This window comes from Dysidea avara, chromosome 3 (assembly GCF_963678975.1).
Source record: "Dysidea avara chromosome 3, odDysAvar1.4, whole genome shotgun sequence".
NCBI lineage: Eukaryota > Metazoa > Porifera > Demospongiae > Dictyoceratida > Dysideidae > Dysidea > Dysidea avara.
In genome coordinates this window covers 5,874,869-5,895,646 of record NC_089274.1, presented here as the reverse complement: position 1 = coordinate 5,895,646, position 20,778 = coordinate 5,874,869, and the positions used below count along the sequence as shown (strand labels likewise).

General features: G+C 38.7%; 1 protein-coding gene across 2 annotated transcripts in view; it reads left to right on the top strand.

Moving 5' to 3' along the window:
• The first annotated feature begins 1,149 nt into the window (after positions 1-1,149).
• The window catches only part of LOC136249064 (uncharacterized), a 46,564-nt gene continuing 26,935 nt past the window's right edge, over positions 1,150-20,778 (top strand). The window contains exons 1-3 of one of the 2 annotated variants that reach the window (XM_066040969.1): positions 1,150-1,283; positions 1,449-1,563; positions 1,614-1,748. In XM_066040969.1, coding sequence (XP_065897041.1) covers positions 1,204-1,283; positions 1,449-1,563; positions 1,614-1,748 — 330 coding nt within the window. In that variant the 5' untranslated portion in view covers positions 1,150-1,203. The remainder of the gene's footprint in view (positions 1,284-1,448; positions 1,564-1,613; positions 1,749-20,778) is intronic. The other variant, XM_066040968.1, reaches the window with a different exon arrangement.

Here is a 20,778-nt window from a genome sequence, read left to right as displayed (position 1 = left end):
TCTTTATTCACATAAGAGAATATCAGAGAACGTTGCAAAGGATTTTCAAACTGGATATGTCATGCCAACTTATGTAGTCTTCTTAAATGGAGACATTATCAAAAGTTGTGATACCAAAATATTTGTTATTCTGCGACAAAGAATCAAGTTTTTGGTATTGGCAGATAAACATGTTTTGAAGTCAAGGTTAGAGTTATAAGTGCCACTACTTATTTTGTCATGCATGGGGTTAGAAAATGGAATCTATATAGGTTGCAGAATTACATTTGCAACATGTGAGGCTGTTTAACGTGCAGGACATAACTGTACTTCAAATTAATGATGATGATCTTAAAATATAACATCAGTGTTTCTTTATGTAGTACTATTACATAGGGAACACTTGAAGTGTAGAGCAAGTATATACGTACATGTTTACATCCCTGCCAATGTATACTTACAGCAACCTTTCAAGACAGTCGTTTACTGGTGGTGCAGTGAGGCCAGCCTTAAAGTCTTGTGGAGAGCAAAGTTTTGTATATAGCCATGCGCATGTAACCGCATTCATGCATGGTGTATCCGTTTCTGCATGAAAGTGAAGCCATTGTGTGGTGTTGAAGTTTCATATGCTTAAATGTTGGGTATGGTATTAGCAAGATTTAATAATGAACAGAACTCTTAAGTATTAGTGCATGAATTGCAGTGAGTGTGGTGTCCATGCACTTTTGCAATTTGGATGCTTTAGTATTGGCATATTATATAGCTATAATACGTATTATAGTTATGAAAACGCTAATAACACCAATTGATGCAGAAAACCTTGATTGTATACTATGCATATATTGATATACCAAAATATCAATATTTTGATATACGGTTTATTGTGTGGTTTACTGTGTTGTTTATACACAACCATGAAATTACAAAAGTCTAGTTTTATAGCAACTGTATACAGTAGCTTGCATACTACCATGTTTCTATGTACATATATTAGTACAACTATATGTACATCTGTTAGGCACAGGTACACTTTCAGCATATCACTTAACTTATGGCAAAATGTATATTATGGAAACATCAAGCTATTTTCGTGATGTCATGTACTTCCCCAAAATATTCCTGAGTAATGTTTGGTTGTTTGTATAATGTTGGTTGGAAATTATATGTCAGAGTCTATTTAACTAAATTGTTTGCTACAGTATCTTACCACATCATAGTAAATTCATGGTGAAAGAAAGGATACCAACTACTTCAGGAATGGCTAGAGCAAAGCTAATTTTGAAGTGCAGTGGTCCATTAGAAAGGTTTCTATGTTTAATGATGTATTGTATGCACTTAATTAAGTAACTGCATGCTTCGGCAGTTGTGGTTTATAATTTTGTTATTAAAGGAAATCTTATTGCATCATGCTTTCATGCATGGTGTCATCATAATGCATGGTGTCATCATAATGCATATTTGTTATGTAGTGATGATTTTATAAGTGAGGAAGATCTCCATTTGCCACCTGAAACAGATACTGTTTATGGTAAACCAGTACACTATCATAAAAACTGTAGGAGTCCTGGGTACATAATTTACACTGTGAGTAATACATTGTTTGACAAAACGTCTCATTATGTACGTGTGTGTAGTGTGATGGGAACTTTAGCGGAAATGTGAAATACCCACTACCAAGTGGTAAAGCTGTTAATTCAAAGATCGGAAAAGGAGGAAATGGATTTGTGTTCACTATATATCATCAAAGGAAACAGTATGCTGTGAAAAAGGTATTGTGTTTTTATATTTGTCTGTTTGTCAGACATGTTTTGTTTATTGTAGTTGGGGTAGCTTAATACTGTATATGTGACCCAGTCTGACAAAACTGGGCTTATCGCCTATTTAAAAGTATCGAGAAATGCCGGTTTTAAGTATTTAGTGTGTTGTAGCTAGCCAATGGTTGAAGCTATGTGTATCAAATTTTCACATGTTTTACACGAATTCCTTACCTTCCAGAGCATCCACTGTGCAAGTAACCAACAACTAAGTTTCCCACCATTTTAGATAGTTTTTAAACCAAGGTTGATTGTATCAGGCGAGCTGCAAATAGGGTGGGAGGCGGGGACCCTGGAAGGCAGGCAAGATTGTGTTCAAAAATTAAAAAGGAAGGCCAAGGGATGAATTAGGCCAAGGGATGAATTAGGCCAAGTTTTGAGCCACTGAGGTCTCAAAACTGGCTAAAATGAAAGGAAATTCACAGCAGAGATACTTATTCAACACCACAGAGCTGTACAGCTGCATACAGTCGTTCCCAGGCTGACCAGAGCTCCAGTAAGGCCCCACACCACACATGCGGATCGCCACTGGGCTTGGGAAAAGTAGCCAGCAAAACCAGACCACTCAAGTCTAGCTGATTTTAAATGTGGAATTAGATAGTTTATTCATGTAGCTGTGTGTCCTGGGTGAAAAATCGAATATGCTGACATGGGCGATAAGACCGGTTTTCTCAGACTGGGTCACATATTATAATTAAAGCATTGCTGCGCGTGTATATGGAAAATGCAGCATGAAGAGGTGTGTTGAGAGGCTAACACAGCATGAGGCTAATACAGTATGAGGTGAAGCCGAGTGCCGTGTTTGCCTCGACACACCCCCAGGTGCTGTAGTTTTCATACACACAAGCATAGGCAGTGCTTTAACTGTTATATTGTACTTCCTGGTCGTCTGGCTTGGAGTGATTTTCTCTAGTACTCAAACTGCTGCGATTTTCAGTGATCAGGATATCAGTAAGTGTTAAACTAATAGTCGTAGAACAAACTAATAGGATTAGTTTGGCTAGTTTTAGCGATTTGCAATGTTTTGCACATGATCAATCGTGCTGTCTTAGTGGAGTCATGTTTAAAAGGCTTCATGATCAGACAATCTGTAAGTATTTAACTAATCTATTCCTAGCTGTAGAATGAACTCGTAGGATTAGTTTGGCTGCTTTTTAGAATTTACAGTGTGTTGTTTTTGTAACATTCCTTAAACAAATTCTCCGCATAACTATACTGTGTTTGCCCAAGTGTGCTGTATTTTCCCAATTAAGTGCATAACTGTACTGTACTTGCCCAATTAGCTGCATAACTGTACTGTATGACTCATACAGTGCAGTTATGCAGTTGATTAGTACTGTATGAACAATATGATATGCGGCATTGCTTTGATACTCCCACGCAAATTATAGTATAGCACGATATTTTTGAGGGGATTTTTTTGTGGTTTTCACAGATTGGCAGCTATCCACAAAAATTTCTCCCCGACATTTGTAGCTGCATCAAAATGGCATTGTTTGAGTATTATAACTTGATTCTTGTTATTCACCCACAAACAATTCAATCATCACTATATTAATGCTATTTTCCCATAAAAGCATGAAAGACCCTGAAGTAAAAATTTCCCTATGTCAAAATTTTGGATGGTACCAATCCATGAAAATCTTCTCCCTCACTCTACGGTATATTTTTCATTCAATGTTATTCATGCAATGAATTGCCTAATGTTGCATGCAAGCAAGCGGTAAAGTATTGTGTGTGATGCCAGGACAAAAGGGATACACATGTTATATAATAAGTACTATTTTGAGTAGCCAAGTGCCTATAGGACCCAATTATCAAATCTACCAAACAGCCATCACATACCGTATTTCTATATTTATACACCGTTAAAAATATTTCGTCGAAGCTAGCATCCGACGAAAATTAATTACGTGAAAAATTTTTACCAACGTAATATTAGGGAAGTTGAATAAATTCGGTTAACTGCTTTCTGCGTGGCCACCTGGATCGAAGCTTGGCCATTGGCGTTTCAAGAGTATGTCTTTGCTGCAGTATTTTACTAAAACAAGAATGGTCTCCTGCATCCCAGGGGAGAGCTGCCGCTGGGTCCTCGCCGATAGGCCCTCGCCTGGGGATTTCGCCGCCACCAGCGATAGCATTGGCAATGTTGCCATGCCATATGATAGACAGCTACTACAGGACCCATTAAATGATATATATATATATATATATATATATACGAATCTGTAAATTGCATGGAATGAGCTTCTAGCTACAGCAATTCCACTCCAGTCCACTCGGCTTGAGTTTGTGACCGGCAGACAACTATCAGGTAGGGGTGGGCGGTATCTCAGTTATATCGTAAAACTGCGATATTCTGATGTAACGATACCAGTATCATCAAAAATTCTTGGAAACGATATTATCGTGATATCGTGATTATCGTGGTGTTCTTAAATAATATTCGTATTAGCTAACTACTGTAAACATAGTGCTGCTGTTTAGCTCCAGGAAAAATCGAGATACTCTAATAGAGCAGTCACTTATATACTCGAATAGAGCAGTCAAGCAACTTTATAGAGCATTCATGTGAATATGAAAGTAGCTACTTAAAGGACTTTATTATTATGCATTTTTATTGAGGAAAGAATATTTCTGCACATTGTGGCATTATAGCTAATAAAATGTGCATGGGTGAATGAGCTTTTGTTGTTATAGTTAGCAGTCATTTAGTCATGCATGGGAATCTGTAGAACTGAATTTATTTCATGCACTTGGGTGTGTAAGACACATCCTCTCCATGCTTAATTGTAGGTCTAGCTAATGTCTATATCTCCATGTATAGTTCAATAAATGGTTAATGCCATGTACATGTATTTTTGCACATCCATCATGTTGCTGCAGGTTATATCACTTGTGTAGATAGGTGTAGTTTCATAGTAGAGCATCTGTCAAAATATGAAAAAAATATTGTGATAATTAGTAATATCGTGATATTTTCCCCATGATATATCGTGATAGTAAAATTTCAATACCGCCCAGCCCTACTATCAGGGTGCAGCCCCCATGGAATGGAGATGCCACACTTAAGTTTCACTGCTTGTTATTCTGCTTCTCCTATATACAAAAAGGACAGTATAATTTTAACGAATTAATAAAGCTACATAATTCATTGTTAAAAATTTTTTGCTGCTTGAGGACACCGCTGAAAATTTTTTAACACGAAAATTTAACTCGTGAAAATTTCTCGCAGCTTATATTTATAAAAATACGGTACTTCAGTACACTAGTGTTGTTTTAGTAATGCATTTGACTTTTAGTTTTAGTTTTAGTTATAGATGAAATAGAAAAAAAACTTAGTTAACCCTCTCACCATCACAACCTCCGTAATTATGGTAGTTTCAATTATAAACGCCCATGGCATCACATTCTAAATGTTCTGTAACTTCAGTCGAGCATTTTAGTAGCCCCTGCGCTTATCCTGTAATGGGCACGCCCTTAAGTGAACGGAAATAGGGATAACCGTGCTCTCGTGCACTATTGCACAGTTAGTCGATGCAATCGCATACTTTCGGAACATCGATAACAAGCATTGTAGATGATTCTTCAACGTGATAATGGCACTACTAGTAAAGAGAAACAGTAAGGAGAGGGATTATATAGGTTGGAGTGGCGTATTGCTACTTTTGTATGCCTTGAAACAGTGACCTCGTGCTTGTATGCGCATGCACACTTGTTCAAATTCTGGAAAACCAGACTTAGAGATAATCGCTTCAACTGTCAACAGGTTAGTGATGTTTATTGTATTATTATAAACAGTGCTAGCCAGTAAGTAGTGAAATTACATGTTTAGTTTTTATTAGATCAATTTTCGTACTTTAAAGTTATATAATGGATTTGTGGTTGCTCTTGTGTAAACAACAATTTCATAATTGAATTCCTTGTTCTATAGCGAGTAATTTGATATATAGTTTTATAGGAGTATATAGTATAGTGTGTAAGTTACAGCAGTTTAGAAACAGTAGATTGGAGCCTCTACAAATTTGGTGGTGAGGGGGTTAATTAAATTTTTAGTTTTAGTTACCATCTTCAATATATTTTAGTTGTATATAGTTTTAGTTTTAGATACTAGACTATTATAGTATTAGTTAAAGTTTTAGTTTTAGTTACCATCTTCAATAATTTTAGTTTTAGTCTTAGATGTCAGGTTTTAGTTTCAGTTAAATAGGTGCTGGGTATTACATGAATGTGATTAAATAGCATATAATTATGTAGCTTAAATTTTATACTTACACTAAATGTTATAATGAACGCTTATGCATAGTAACTATTAAGTCATATATTTTATTCTTTCTCTGCAGAACTTTCCTCTCTAGATTAAAGTCAGTAAGCCTGTTATGCTTGCCTAAAGTTGACTCCCCACTTGTAGAAAATCCCTTTTTACTGGAGCCGTGGAGGCAGGTACACAGAGGATATCACAAGCTATTGGACCAATAATTGGGTAGTGAACTACATCCTTCCAGAAGTTAAAGGGATCATCATCCATTTTTTGGCTAAAATTATCCCCGCTGTACTTTTGGATCTTCTTCTCCTCTGCAGACAAATCAAGGCAGGATGCACTATATTGCTCTTTCCTCTTTTCTTCCAGCAGTAAAGCAACTCTGGAAAGCAGCAGTTTTGGATGCTTACTGGGTGGTTCATTACTACTGTTGTTATCATCTGTACCTACTACTTCTGGCACATACGTGTAGTCAGAATCTTCAACATGTTGACTGGATTCAGTTGGTCTGCATAGCCTCAACAAGTGGTCTTTTGCAACCCCGGTCTGTGCATCAGTTAATATAGCTATCTCTACATGCTGAATTTAGAAATGTGGCTGTACAAACAGTGGCTCAAACTTAACACAAGCTGGATCAGTAGCATACTTAAACCTTTGCTGCAGTTCTTGAAGCATTTTTTCAGCAATTCCAACATTGGATTTATTTGTGATCTATAAGTAGAGCTGTACCGATTATCGGATTGGCCAAAATATCGGCCACCGATATGGAATTTTTACCAATATCTGTATCGGTACAGAACAGTAGGAGGACCGATATCGCTACCGATATTTATACAGCAATAGTTTGTACATAAACGGATTATATATTGGTTTTCTACATTATCCATGTGGCTGTTTAGTGGCAGTGGCTTATTGTTCACTGTACAGCAAATGCTACACTACAAGAAGCCATACAAATACATGCGATTCAGGTCCGTAGTCAGGGGGATTTGGAAGAACCGCCCTCTTGGGAAAAGGTCCACAATTTCAGTTAAAAGGTCCACAATTTTAGCAAAAAGGTCCACAATTTTAGTATACAAGTCCAAATTTTCAGTAGCAAAAGTCCATTAGCTCCAGTTTAATAAACACCACTAATAAGAAGTGCTCCAAGTAGCTGGCTCATTCAGTGCTTGTAATGCAATGCAAAATCGAGATACTCTAATAGAGCAGTCAACCACCCTAATAGAACAATCACTCTAATAAAACAATCACTCTAATAGAACAATCACAATTACGTTTTCTTTTTAAATCTGTATGTAATTACTTAATTTACTTACAGAACCATGTTTGTTGTCTAAACTAGAACTTTTAAAATATAAAAATTTTGGTGGGCAAGCCCCTCCCATGCAGAGCCCATAAATAGCATCCATGCTTCAATGCACAATCCAACAGAGCGCTCAATCTTTCCCATTCTTATTCACTGTGGCATTCCAATATATTATAGACACAGATGGTATAATCACAGTTGGTATAATTACAGTAGCAGTAGAGATATTTCCCAGATGTCATCCAAATAGCTGGTCTTGAGCCTACCTAAAAATTGTTATTTTTATTGACTGAAATGCCACTAAATTCAACCTTTTAGTGTATATTTTCAAAAAAATTACCCCCTAGTTTCAGCATGCGCTTCGCACACCATAATGTAATCCATATAAAAAGGGCCTCAAAAAAGGTCCACTTTTCTTCTAAAGAACCTACCCAGATAAAAGTCTGGCTATGGCCCTGCGATTCTGGTCTTTTTTGCTGGAAATTAAAGCTTATCATCTTAGATGAAGCAGTTATATAGTACCTTTGTAATATAAAAAGAACAGTCACAGGATAACCAAAGAAACCTACTGTACCAGAGTTCATACAAGCCAATGCAGAAATATCTGTTTAAGGCTTCATGGGAGTATGCATAAAAATATTTGTGGGTGCCTAATTGTCTGGATTGTACAATAGAAACCCAAGCCACTATCACCACAGGCATAGAGTGAGCAACGAATATATCCACAGCTGTTGTAGAGTAGGTAATGCACCTATCAATGTTTTGCCCCACTACTATGAACACGGGCAGAAGTGGGGGCTAGGCAGGGATTAGTGAGGGAATCGACCTCAAACCGTGCCCCAGGTGGTGGGGTATTTGATGCTACGAGAGCACGTAGCCGGGTGTTTCGTGGTCTTTTACTGGGGGATAAGTGGGGGATTCGACATCAAAAGTAGCCCCAGGTAGTGGGGATAAGAATTTTTAAGCATTCAAATCCCCACCTATCCCCCACCTCTGCCCGTGTTCATAGTAGTGGGGCAAAACATTGATAAGTGCATAAATGCATAGATTATCTATGACTTTTGTTTGTAATGCAAATATCAGATTGACTATCGGTTATTGGCTTCTTTTGGTGGTATTCATATCCGATATCGGTACATGCCAAAGACCCATATCGGTACAGCTCTATCTATAAGGATCAGGACTCACGGTAGTGAGTCGCGCGGCCAGTAAAGCAGAAACACACGCCACAGACAATAAATGACGCGACCACTACACGTGAGGATTTTACAGTAACGAACGTTGTCAAATTCAGCCTTCCTGTAACTCACCCGCCACTTACGATATCTCTCTGAAACTCTAGAGTTGAACTCACCGTGTCACTAGTAACTACCACACAAGCAGTGAAGCAAATCCATGCTGATTGTTTCGTGATCAAGATTTCCAACATCAAAAAACTAGGGAAGTTTCTTTTTTTTTTATCGCATGCGGTTAGACGCAACCGCAGGTATATGCCTTGTGTTCCTTTTTGCATTCCAAACATTGATTGTCCTGCTATCACTTCAGTATTCACTCAATCGCCTCAAAATTCATATCATCGATTTCACCATACATGATTACCCTACAGTCATAATTTCAGCACCAAACAAAGTTTCAGTCGTCCTCAGTCAACCTAGAGGCTAAATACAAAACCCAGATTATTGTTTTCCGCAATACTCGCTTGGCATGTAGGTTAATGTGTCTTTAAGCTGTTCTAAAGTTTCGTTCAGATTGAAACATATGTTTTCAAGAATGGCTAGTTTGAAATTTGAATTTAGTCACCCCCACGTAATTTGCTCTCTCTAAGAATTTTACTCGGAATTTAAAGAATGACGCAGAGCACAACTGCAGTCACTGGGTATTGATGAACTGGCGCTCTATGTAGTTAATCAGTGTATATAGCCACAAAGAAGTGTGCTGCCATAGATTATAGTCCACAGATATAATCTATGGTGCTGCAAAGCTACCATCGTTTGTTTTGAAATTTGAATTTAGTTGCCCCCACGTAATTTGTCCTCTAAGGGTGCGGCTTAAAGAATTACACAGAGTACAACTGCGGTTACCAGTTGTTGACACAAGCTGCGAGTAATTAGCACATGTAGCTAGTCAATTGTCACCACACATTATTGCATTTTATAGCACCCCCACACAAAAATTACACATGTAATTACAACATACAGAGGACACATGAATACCAAACACTTTTCACAACAATAATGTAAGAATTGTACAATAATGACTGTAATATAACTGCTATAAAATGTTTTCCAGTGGCCCGCCATGGTAGCAAGTCTCACATGACAGCATGTATATTCATCCAAACACAATGGGAGTAACAAGTAAGTACAATGACAAGTTGGTATGACTCCATTTGTAGAATCCAGATGAGTGGGTGTGGCTCCAGTATCTCTAAACAGTTAACAAACATTCCTGTTATAAATACGTGCTAGAGTTGCAGTATAATAGTATAGTATTTAAATGCAACAATACATAGTTTCCATTGCATCACTATCAAACAACACTAAGTGGAGGATATTGCTGCATCTCTAGTATGTCCACTCTATCAGTACAACCTGTCTTAATGGCCACCAGTATAGAAAGAAAAGCCAATTCCAATTGAGAATTTATACACTGTTACCTGCTTATTGAGTGAAGGTGGCAATAAACAAGTTCCACCGTAATTTATACACGTGATCTGATCTGTATATTCTGTCAGTGGATGAGATCCACTTGGCCAGGACAAAATGTGACCCAAATGTCCTGGATGATCCATACTCAACCCACTTATGATCCAGTGGCACAATGGAACTGAGTATAGAGAATACATTTATATTTATTTCTAAGATGTGTGGATGTGTGGACACATTACAACACATTACATGTACATACAAGACATGCTACGTACTGTTTTAGCATTTCAAGTCACCACATTATGTACGGACCAGTCAACAATGCTTCATAGTGCCTATCAGTAAGCCTGAAGAAAAGTTACGAAAAATAAAAATTCACATAAGTACAATGAAACCTCATTAATATGGCCAGCTGTGGAACCAAAAATTTGGCCGGAATAACAAGGTGGCCTTATGAATGAGGTCATAAAGTACTGCTTAGCTATATTTGGAGGTGGCCAATATAATGAGGTGGTCTTATTAAAGAGGTGGCCGCTAAGTGAGGTTTCACTGTACATACAGTTCACAATGGTGAACAATATTAATGGTTAACAATATACACTGAAACCTGCAGGTCACTTCTTGTGGAAGATTGCTCTCTACACAAAATAACACATTCAGAGATTGTCTTTAGATGGATGATACAGTAACGCATTGTGACTTCAATACTCGTGATGTGTCACTGCTAGACAGCAGCCATATACACGGCACTGCCAATACACAACATCGCACTTGCTTGCACACACAATTTGCTCAAGATTTTACAAATTGTGACTGGGCCTGCGAAAACAGGGCATGTGGGCACAAACTACACCCTGTCACTCTACAGGTAATATCTCAGTATTGAAACAGAATATTAGCATTCTGTAACTTGCATTATAATGCCAATTAAATGCTTACTAAGCGCTGAAAATTTCATTGCCATAGCATAATGGTACAAAAAGGTACAAGTGATGAAAGTTTGAAAAGGTAAGCAAAAATCATATGCCCACATGTCCTATTTTTGCAGGCCCAGTCACAATTGATAAGTAAGGGGTGTGGCAACTAGCTGTTCACTCACAAGACTGTGTGGCAGCTGTTTCCCTTCTGTACAAGTGGCCACCAAGACAGGTCCACTGTGGATGAAAACTAGGTATTAGATACTTGGTATTTCATGTGTTGAAGGCATTCCAGGGCTTCCGGTAGTCTCAAATCTCACCACAGTTTAACTCAAGCAGTGTTGTGGTCACCACTAAACCACTGGAATGCTGTGTTATGTTCATCTTATGCTTGGCTACTATATATTGTAGAACTGAAATGGATACTCTGAAATATATATCATATGGATAATGACTTCATCACTTTCTTCATCAGGAGCTTATAAGGACCAATAGTGAAACTTTTTACACTTTGGACTGACAGCCAATTGCCTAAGTCTGAAGCAGTGCCTTTGGTGCTCTAACAGATTGGCTGCCAGCCCTTGCTGCCAGCACTCACTGTCTCATACGCTGTCACAGACTAAATCCATCTCTATAGCCAGTTAGAACAGCATGCTTCTTTAGTGATTAGTGATCATGGAGGATTAATTTATTAAGATACTAAGATATACAAACGCTACAACCTCTAAATATAGCAGTAATTTTTTTTACTCTGGTCCAATGTCTAATAATCGTGAGCGACTCTACTATGACAAACAAGTACATGTTTATCATGATATGTGCTAATTGCCTTTTTACAATTAAGTTTTACAACACAAATACATGTATAGTTAAACTCACCAATTGTGACTAAATCCTTTCAACACGAAAGGACAAGTAATGAGACAACAGCCTCACAAGCCTATTCTGGTGCACTTATTTAGTAGTAATATAAATTTTAAAGGCATTTATTTACAACAGGACATAATTACGTGCCCCTCTATTGTCTCTGTACATACTTGCCTTTTCTTTACTATTCTCATTTCATTTCACAAGATCTCTTGGCAGGGGTGTAGCTTCTTCGCTTAAATTAGTCAATACTTGAAGTAGATCGAGATACTCTAATAGAACAGTCACATTTCTACAAGTGCCATATTTTATATTGTAAAGTCTAGTATTTTAAACTATACACATCCGATGCTAAGCAGAAGTTGTAACTATGCTAAATATTGATTGCTGTGTTACAGCTATTTTATGATTTCTCTAATAGAGTATCTTGATCGTTTTAATGCAGTGCAAGATGAAAGGCAAAGTGTTATTAAGGGTTGGCCCAGGGCAAAGAGTTAAAGAGGGGCCTAGGGGCAAGGAAGGGTCTAGATCCTGACTGCTCTATTAGAGTATATCTATCTTTCTTTAAACAGGTATTCAAGGGGCCCCTGATTGGGCCTCCTGGGGCCCCTTTCAGGCTGGGGCCTGGAACAAAATATGCCTGGAACAAAATATCCCAGTTACCCCTCCCCCCCCCCCCATGTGGGCGGCCCTGGCCACTAAAATTACAGTTATATTTTAATATTCTGTCACTGTAATCTGGAGTTTCTGTCAAAACCATGGAAACTCACCTACTGTTATCAACAGTGCATTGCTTATTCTAACAAAAAGTATTGAAACCCCATCCAAAAACAGCTTATAGCTGTAAAAAAAGTGCGCGTCCAAGTAAAGCAGAGTTAACTGCGACAAAAAGTAATGATATCATAATGCGGCCATGTGCGAAGTGTGCAAGTTGTAAAATTAATATTAGCTAATCAGATAATACGATGTTATTGTTAAAGTGTTAATGAGAACTATGTGATGCTGCTAGTTTTTAAGTGTGTGAGCATCTTCATAAATGCCACACAAATTTAATTCTCAATAAAGCAATCTGTATAGATTCTCTGATAGCAATAAATAGTTTGAGTTTGGCCGCCTTGCCTGCATATGGCAATGTTACGAACAAAGGAAAGGCGGCCAAACTCAAACTATTTATTGCTATCAGAGAATCTATACAGATTGCTTTATTGAGAATTAAATTTGTGTGGCATTTATGAAGATGCTCACACGCTTAAAAACTAGCAGCATCACATAGTTCTCATTGTTACAGGTGATGTAATATGATACATGCGCATGATTGAGGTGTACATCACTTAGAGTAATGAATTAGTAAAACATGGTGTCAGAAGTTAAATCTCGATTATGAGTGAGAATCTGGTACCAATGGCAATGTATCAGCTTCCACCCCCTGAGCAAATGAAGCGTAGTGGGGATTTGGCCCATAACTGGAAGATTTTTAGGGAGTTGTTCACAGACTACGCAACAGCCACGGAGTTAACTAAGAAAAGTGACGAAATACAGGTAGCTACACTGAAAGCGGTAATGGGAACTGAATGCAAACAGGTTTTAAAGCGACTGAATCTAACATCTGAAGCACTAGAGAAGACATCTACGATACTAGAAAACTTGGAAAGACATTTTGCGCCAGAAAGAAACATCCTCTATGAACGATATATCTTCCATAGTGCTAAACAACAACCTAAGGAAACTGTGGATCAATATCTACTTCGTCTCCGGCGCCTAGCTGAGCCCCGCAAGTTCACTGTTTTACATGATGAAATGCTTCGCGATAGGTTGGTACTGGGAGCACGCGACAAAGCAGCACGGGCACGCCTGTTTAGAGAGAAAGAGTGCAGCCTAGCAAAGGCTGTTGAGTCACTGCGAATCAGTGAAGTTACCCTTGAGCAACTTATGGTGATTGGGGATAAGGAAGACGAAACTGTAAATGCAGTGAGCGAAAAGCCCAGAAGAAGAGTACCAGAGAAAACTGTGCAAAAGAAGACTATAGCCCTGAGCAAATCCCAGCCTCAATCTTGCAGATATTGTGGTGGAAAGCGACACCAAGAGAGACAACAATGTCCAGCGTATGGAAAGTACTGTCGAAATTGTGGCAAGCCAAATCATTTTCAATCAGTGTGCAGATTACAACCAACCAAGAAAGTACATGTAGTGATGACAGAGCATAGTGACAGTGAATCAGATGACTCTCTATATCAATTAGAAGAAGTGGGGGCAGTTAATCATCAGCAGACAAAGCAGTTTTTCACAGTACTGCAGATCCAGGAAGCAACGGGTGAGACAGAGATACAATGTCAATTAGATACAGGTGCCACCTGTAATTTCATGGCAATAAATGACTTGTGTTGCATAAAACAGCAAGGTGATCCCCAAATGGATTCCTCAACAGCAAAGCTCAAGCTGTATGATGGAACAATTATCCCAGTATTAGGAGAAATAAATTTGCAATGTAAAGCCAATGAGAAGCAGCAACTCATCAACTTCGAGATAATCCCAGGTAAACAGAAACCCTTGCTGTCTGGTCACACTTGTCTAGAGTTAGGATTAATCAGTATCAACTGTGTCCACGCTGTCGATCGTGAGGATACCCTGCTGGCTGATTACAAGGATGTGTTTGAAGGTTTAGGCTGCCTCACAGGAAACTACCACATTGAAATTGATCATTCCGTGCCACCCGTGCAACATGCACCTCGTCGTACCCCAGTAGCTTTAAAAAAGCGACTCAAACAAAAAATTGATGAAATGGAACAAAAAGGCATTATTGCAAAAGTTGACAAGCCTACAGCGTGGATAAGCAGCCTAGTAGCAGTTGTCAAGCCCAACAAAGTCAGAGTGTGTATCGATCCAAGAGATTTGAATAAGGCCATCCAGAGGCCCAAATATCAGATACCTACCTTAGAAGAGATTTTGCCTCAGCTAGCAGAAGCAAAAATATTCTCAGTTTTAGATGCCAAGGATGGCTTCCACCAAGTGAAGCTGGATGAGAGCAGCTCACACCTGACTACATTCTGGACACCCTTTGGGTGCTACAGCTATTTGAGAATGCCCTTTGGAATTAGTTCAGCACCAGAGGAATTCCAGCGCAGAATGCACCTGATCATTGAAGGCCTTCCTGGAGTTGCAGTCATAGCTGACGATATCTTGGTGTATGGCTGTGGGTCAGATTATGTTGCTGATCATGATGCAAATCTCCGAAGATTGCTACAGAGGGCTAGAGAAAGTAACCTAAAACTGAACAAAAAGAAACTTCGACTTAGACTTGAGGAGGTTGCATACATGGGCCACCTACTAACAAATAAAGGACTCCAGCCTGATCCAATGAAAGTGAAGGCAATCGAAGCCCTACCGCAGCCAAGTGACAAAAAGTCAGTAGAACGGCTCCTGGGATTTGTCAAATACTTATCTCGATTTTTGCCCAATTTGGCAGAGGTAGTGGCACCACTTCGTAAACTGACTGAGAAAGAGGTTCCTTTTTACTGGGAATCACAACAGCAAGAAGCATTTGATCAGGTCAAGAAGCTTGTCACGTCAGCACCAGTTTTGAAGTTTTACAACATAGCAGAAGAGGTGACCCTCCAATGTGATACTTCTGACAAGGGCTTGGGAGCAACGTTACTTCAGAATGGGCAACCAGTGGCCTTCGCATCAAAAGCTTTAACAGGGTAGAACAAAATTGGAAAATGTTGCTCAGGATTTGTTCACTCATAGGAAGAAAGACTACCTTATTACAGTAGACTACTATAGCAATTTCTGGGAAGTGGACGTGCTCATGGACACAACAACTCAAACAGTCATTGAACACACGAAAGCGCATTTTGCAAGGTATGGAATACCAGACATGGTGGTTACCGATAATGGGCCTCAATTCAGGTCTCAAGAGTATGCATCTTTTGCAGCCACTTGGGAATTCACCCATACTACATCGTCACCTCGCCACAGACAAAGTAATGGCAAAGCCGAGTCGGCAGTTAAAGTAGCAAAAAAGCTAATGGTCAAAGCTGAACATGACAACCGTGATTTACAACTGACCATCTTGGACTGGCGAAACACACCCACAGGGGGGTTACAAACAAGTCCAGTACAAAAGCTACATTCTCGACGTACCAGAATTTTGCTCCCCGCAGCTGAGTCCCTGTTGCTGCCTGCTATTGTCGACTATGAAGTGGTAGTAGAAGACATACGTCTGAAACGTCGTAAAGCGAAGTTTTATTATGATAGACATGCGAAGCCTCTGCCAGACTTGGAGATAGGTCAACCAGTCAAGTTACAGCCATTGCAGAAAGGTGGCACCTGGAGTAAAGCAAGGACAGTTAACAAAGTAGGTGATTGATCATACCTTGTACAAACTGATGACGGAACAAATTATCGAAGAAACAGAAAGTTTATAAGAACAATTCCAGAACCATCAGCGGAACAGAAAAACAGCACTGAGCAAGACAGACCTTCCATCACAAAAGCTGTAAATGACGAGGCAACAATAGAGTGCTCCCCACCAGGGGAGGAAAAGCAAGCACCTGTGGAACAGCTGACCAGTGAGTCACCAGTTAAATGCACAGCTAGTGGCAGAGTGGTGAAAGAGCCAGGAAGGTTTAAGGATTATGTGAGGCACTAAATGTACTATGTAGGCCTGAGCCTATTATGCTTTTGAATTTGCCTATTATGCTTTTGAGCATTGCTCCAAAATTTCTCCTATTATGCTCCAATTATGCCCAGTTGTGTCCCATTATGCTCCAAATATGCTCATATAGAATTGTGTCTTGACTGCTCTATTAGAGTACGTAACATCTGTGAGCGTTTTATTAGGATATTTCATTATGTGGTGACTGTTCTATTAGAGTATATCGATCTTTAACTAATCTTTTTTCACAACGTAGCTGTAAATCTGATTTTTACCATGTTTGCACGCTATCCCATTCTGCATCATGCAAAATAGGCAGAGTTTCAACTTCTCTGATAACCAATGCACAAAAATTTTCCTATTATGCTGGCATTATGCTGATGCTTTTGGCTACCTATTATGCCCCAAATTATGCTGGCATAATCGGCGCAGGCCTAGTACTATGTATACATAGGCATGCGTATGCACACAACATTGATTTAGGTCATGCAGTAATTTTTGTAATTATAAAAGCCCTTCCCCTTATGTTAGGCCTGTTGTATTTTCTTTCTTTCATTTTTGTATGGGGAAGATGTTACAGGTGATGTAATATGACACATGCGCATGATTGAGGTGTACATCAATTAGAGTAATGAATTAATGAAACACTCATTAACACTTTAACAATAACATTGTATTATCTGATTAGCTAATATTAATTTTACAACTTGCACACCTCGCACATGGCCACATTATGATATCATTATTTTTTGTCGCAGTTAACTCTGCTTTACTTGGACGCGCACTTTTTTTACAGCTTTAAGCTGTTTTTGGATGGGATAATAATCTACAGTTACATACGAATCTATTGGACTAATTTATAATCTCATATATAAATGTTCTATAAACATGAAGTCCTGTAGCACTATTTTAAAACACTGCAGGAAGTAAAGTGTAGTAATAAAAAGGCATCTAAAATTTTCATGTTAAGAGTGCAGATTAATGTCATATGCACAATCACATAAATAATGATATGTACTAACCAGAGGTGGCACAAGCAATCAATAATTGGTCAGGCCATTTATTCGGTGGAAGATTAAAAGGTGGAGGTGTTGTGGGTAAACACTTATAGTGTGCATGCTCTCCTTCTAGGGGGGTCTGGGGGAATGCCCCCCCCAGGAAAATTTTGAAAATTAAGTGCCAGAAGATTGAATTTTGGGGCATTTCTGACTGAAATATAGCTTTAAATGTATAGCATGAATGTACCCATTATTTTAGCTCACGTCATTAATATTGCACAATACACCGCTTGAGTTCTGCTGTCTATGTTACAAAGTACACAGTAACTAATATCAGGCCCCTATATCTTTAGTAGTAGTTGGTGAAGTAATGATAACTTCTACTGCTTCTCGATGGCATCCACTCAACTCGTGAATTCGAAATCCAACAGTAGCATCTTTCCAATTATAATATCCATTTATAATCTTTATTACAATGATAATATATAAATAAAATTCACACAGAATTTGATTTTACAAATGCTGGATCTTCCTTTTTGGTGGACTTTATCTTCTTTTCTTTAAATGCAATTCATGTATGTATGGCAAAACACTCGATCCGCAACCTCATCATAATGCAGGAATGGCCACTTGTCAAACCAGCTAGGTTGAAAGGACCGCTCGACGATCTTCGTCTTTCCGAAACAGCGCTTCGGAATTCTGTTTCTTTAGGATGATGAAGAAGCTCAGGAACGGGTGGAATACCACTTTCTTCTCCGAAGGAAAGAGAGGAATTCATTAACGCATCATCGCTATGGCAGCACGTGTCAAGCCCACAATCAATTGGTTATACAAAAAATCGATTGTGGGAGCCGAAGTTCAGAACGAGTGGGGCTGGAGTCAGGACCGTCGACAGCTGCTGTGTGAGCAATTCAGATTTATTACAGTTCAGCTGTGTGGTAAAGTTCTGCTCTTGCTTGGGTAAGACCAAGCTGGATAGTCCGACTGGTTGCGCCGCCCGCTTTTTCAAATATTGGTAAGGCCAAAACTGGACCGGCCAGACCGGTTGTGCCGCCCCTGCTAACTGTACATATATTCCTCCTCTTGAAGATGCATCCCAAGTTCCATTAAAATGGAATCACTAGAGAAATTGTTGTCATATCTTCCCCTAACGTTAGCATGGTATATTGTGCGAATGGCTTAAGAAACCTTTAAGCTATTTCAATTTGTTTCCATTGGGAATTTGATAGAATTTCTGGATTCCAGCCCAATTCATGGCACACAGAAATGACAGATGACTTCACTTCAAGTATCATCAGAAATGTTGAGCTCCATCGAGTTGGGCAAGCACTGATGAGCTTTTTTTTACATTTTTTGATGAGCATTTCTGTAGCCTTTGTCAATTTGTTGAATTTTTTTCACCAATTTGGTAGCTCTTGATACAGCACCTTCAAATGAGATGATGCATCATCATCATATGTATGTACCACCAGTTGAAGCGTATGTGTGAACCAGTTTACAGTCTAGTGTTGCACCGATAATCGATTGAATTATCGGTAACAACCGATACTAGCTAATTTTACAAGTATCAGTATCGGCTACGAAGCGGAAATAATTTGCCGATTAACTGAAACCCACAATTAATTGTTAAAATGATGGCAATGAACAGGTGAAAGTAAAGAAGGTGGTGAATGTAGCAGTAAGAGGTTTGGTGTAACTGTTTTGGCTTGTTCAAGTATGGTTGCAAGGCTATAGCAGGCTGTGTATATTTATCGGCCGCCCACGCAATTAGTTGATCACTCTTCACAAAGGGTCTGTAGTCCCTCTAAAAACACTGTTTGATAAGCTGGCTTAGCTGTTTTATAACTACTTGGCTTCCTTTTCCATGAAAGGAGATAGTAGCAAAACTATATAAAACATTGTAAAAGTCGGCCGCCCACGCAATTAATTACATTGAATACATTATCATTACAAATGCAGTTTATACACATAAACTTTAGGTGATTTTCTGCTCCTCCTCTGTTATGAAGAATTGAAGAATATCGGTAAATATCGGCATATCGGTTACAAGAAAAAGCAAATAATTGGTATCGGCAAAGGTGAAAAAATGCTTATCGGTTCAACACTAGCTTACACGTTGGTATATAGCCAGAGCAATGTTATGATGCTGTTCATTGTTATATTACTCACGCAGTTGTTGGCTAAATGACTCCACTTCAGTTTCTCTATCTGATTTCTCAGCTGCCATTTCATCATCACTAGAATCAGCATCAAGGTTACTCTGTGTCTCCGTAGAACTTTCAGAACAAGGAGGTAGAATATCATCTAACTCTTCTCTCATCATTTTCTATGTTACTGTCCACTTTAAATGCTGTAACCATATTGCTGCCATTATCTGTTAAAATTCTGAAAATTTTGTAATAGGGAATGTGCCATTATTCAACTATGTCATCAACCAGTTTTGATACTCGTTCAGCTGTGTGTGGCGATTCAAACCTACGCACAGCAATTGTTATATTACATTTAGCCTTTGATGATCTCGAGTAGTAGTAGCAATCAATCCTAAAAATGATGCTGTCATACCTTTTTTGGACCGTATGTCTGCACATAATTAAATTCTTTCAGCCAAATTAAGTGATTCTGAAAGTGTCTTTTTCAGCTGTGAGTACAGGATATCTAATACTTTGCCAACTCTGTTCCATCCTGGAACCTGATAATGTGTGCCTAGTTATTGAATTAGTTCTTTAAACTCAGCATTTTCTACTGAGTTAATGGGAACATTGGATGTCCCAATGAATAGAGCTAACTTTCGTGTAAGACACTTCTGCTTTGTGCTCTGTGGCTCGTATGGTATTTTCTTGTAAGCAATGTCTGTTAATTTTGCTTGACCTGATGGTGTACTATGTTTAACCCTGGATTTTTTGCTCTTTTTCTCTTTTTGTCTGTTTCTTCAGCCTGAAACTCCTTAAAAGCATGCTCATGTTTCAAATGTGTCTTAAGATTGGATGTGAACTTTCTGTTAAAAAGTTTCTTACATAATGTCTCTTCCTTATCTTTAACAGTACAGGTGCTGGTACCTTCTTTTTCATCGTAAGTAAAGTATTTTCATATACTACACTTAGGTCTTCCAATATTGCCTTTAGATTCATCCATCACTTGCAATGCTAGTTTAAAATAATAAGCAAAACTTTGTTCCTTGCGTTTACAATTTGCTGACACAGACTGTGAAAGTGGTAAGCAAAATTGAGCAAAATGAAAACTATGCAATACAATCAGCTGCCAAGGGTAGGTAAAAACAGTGGACCTGGGAACCAAGAACCCGGGACCAGGGGACTAGCGGAAATCCAACTCTGCT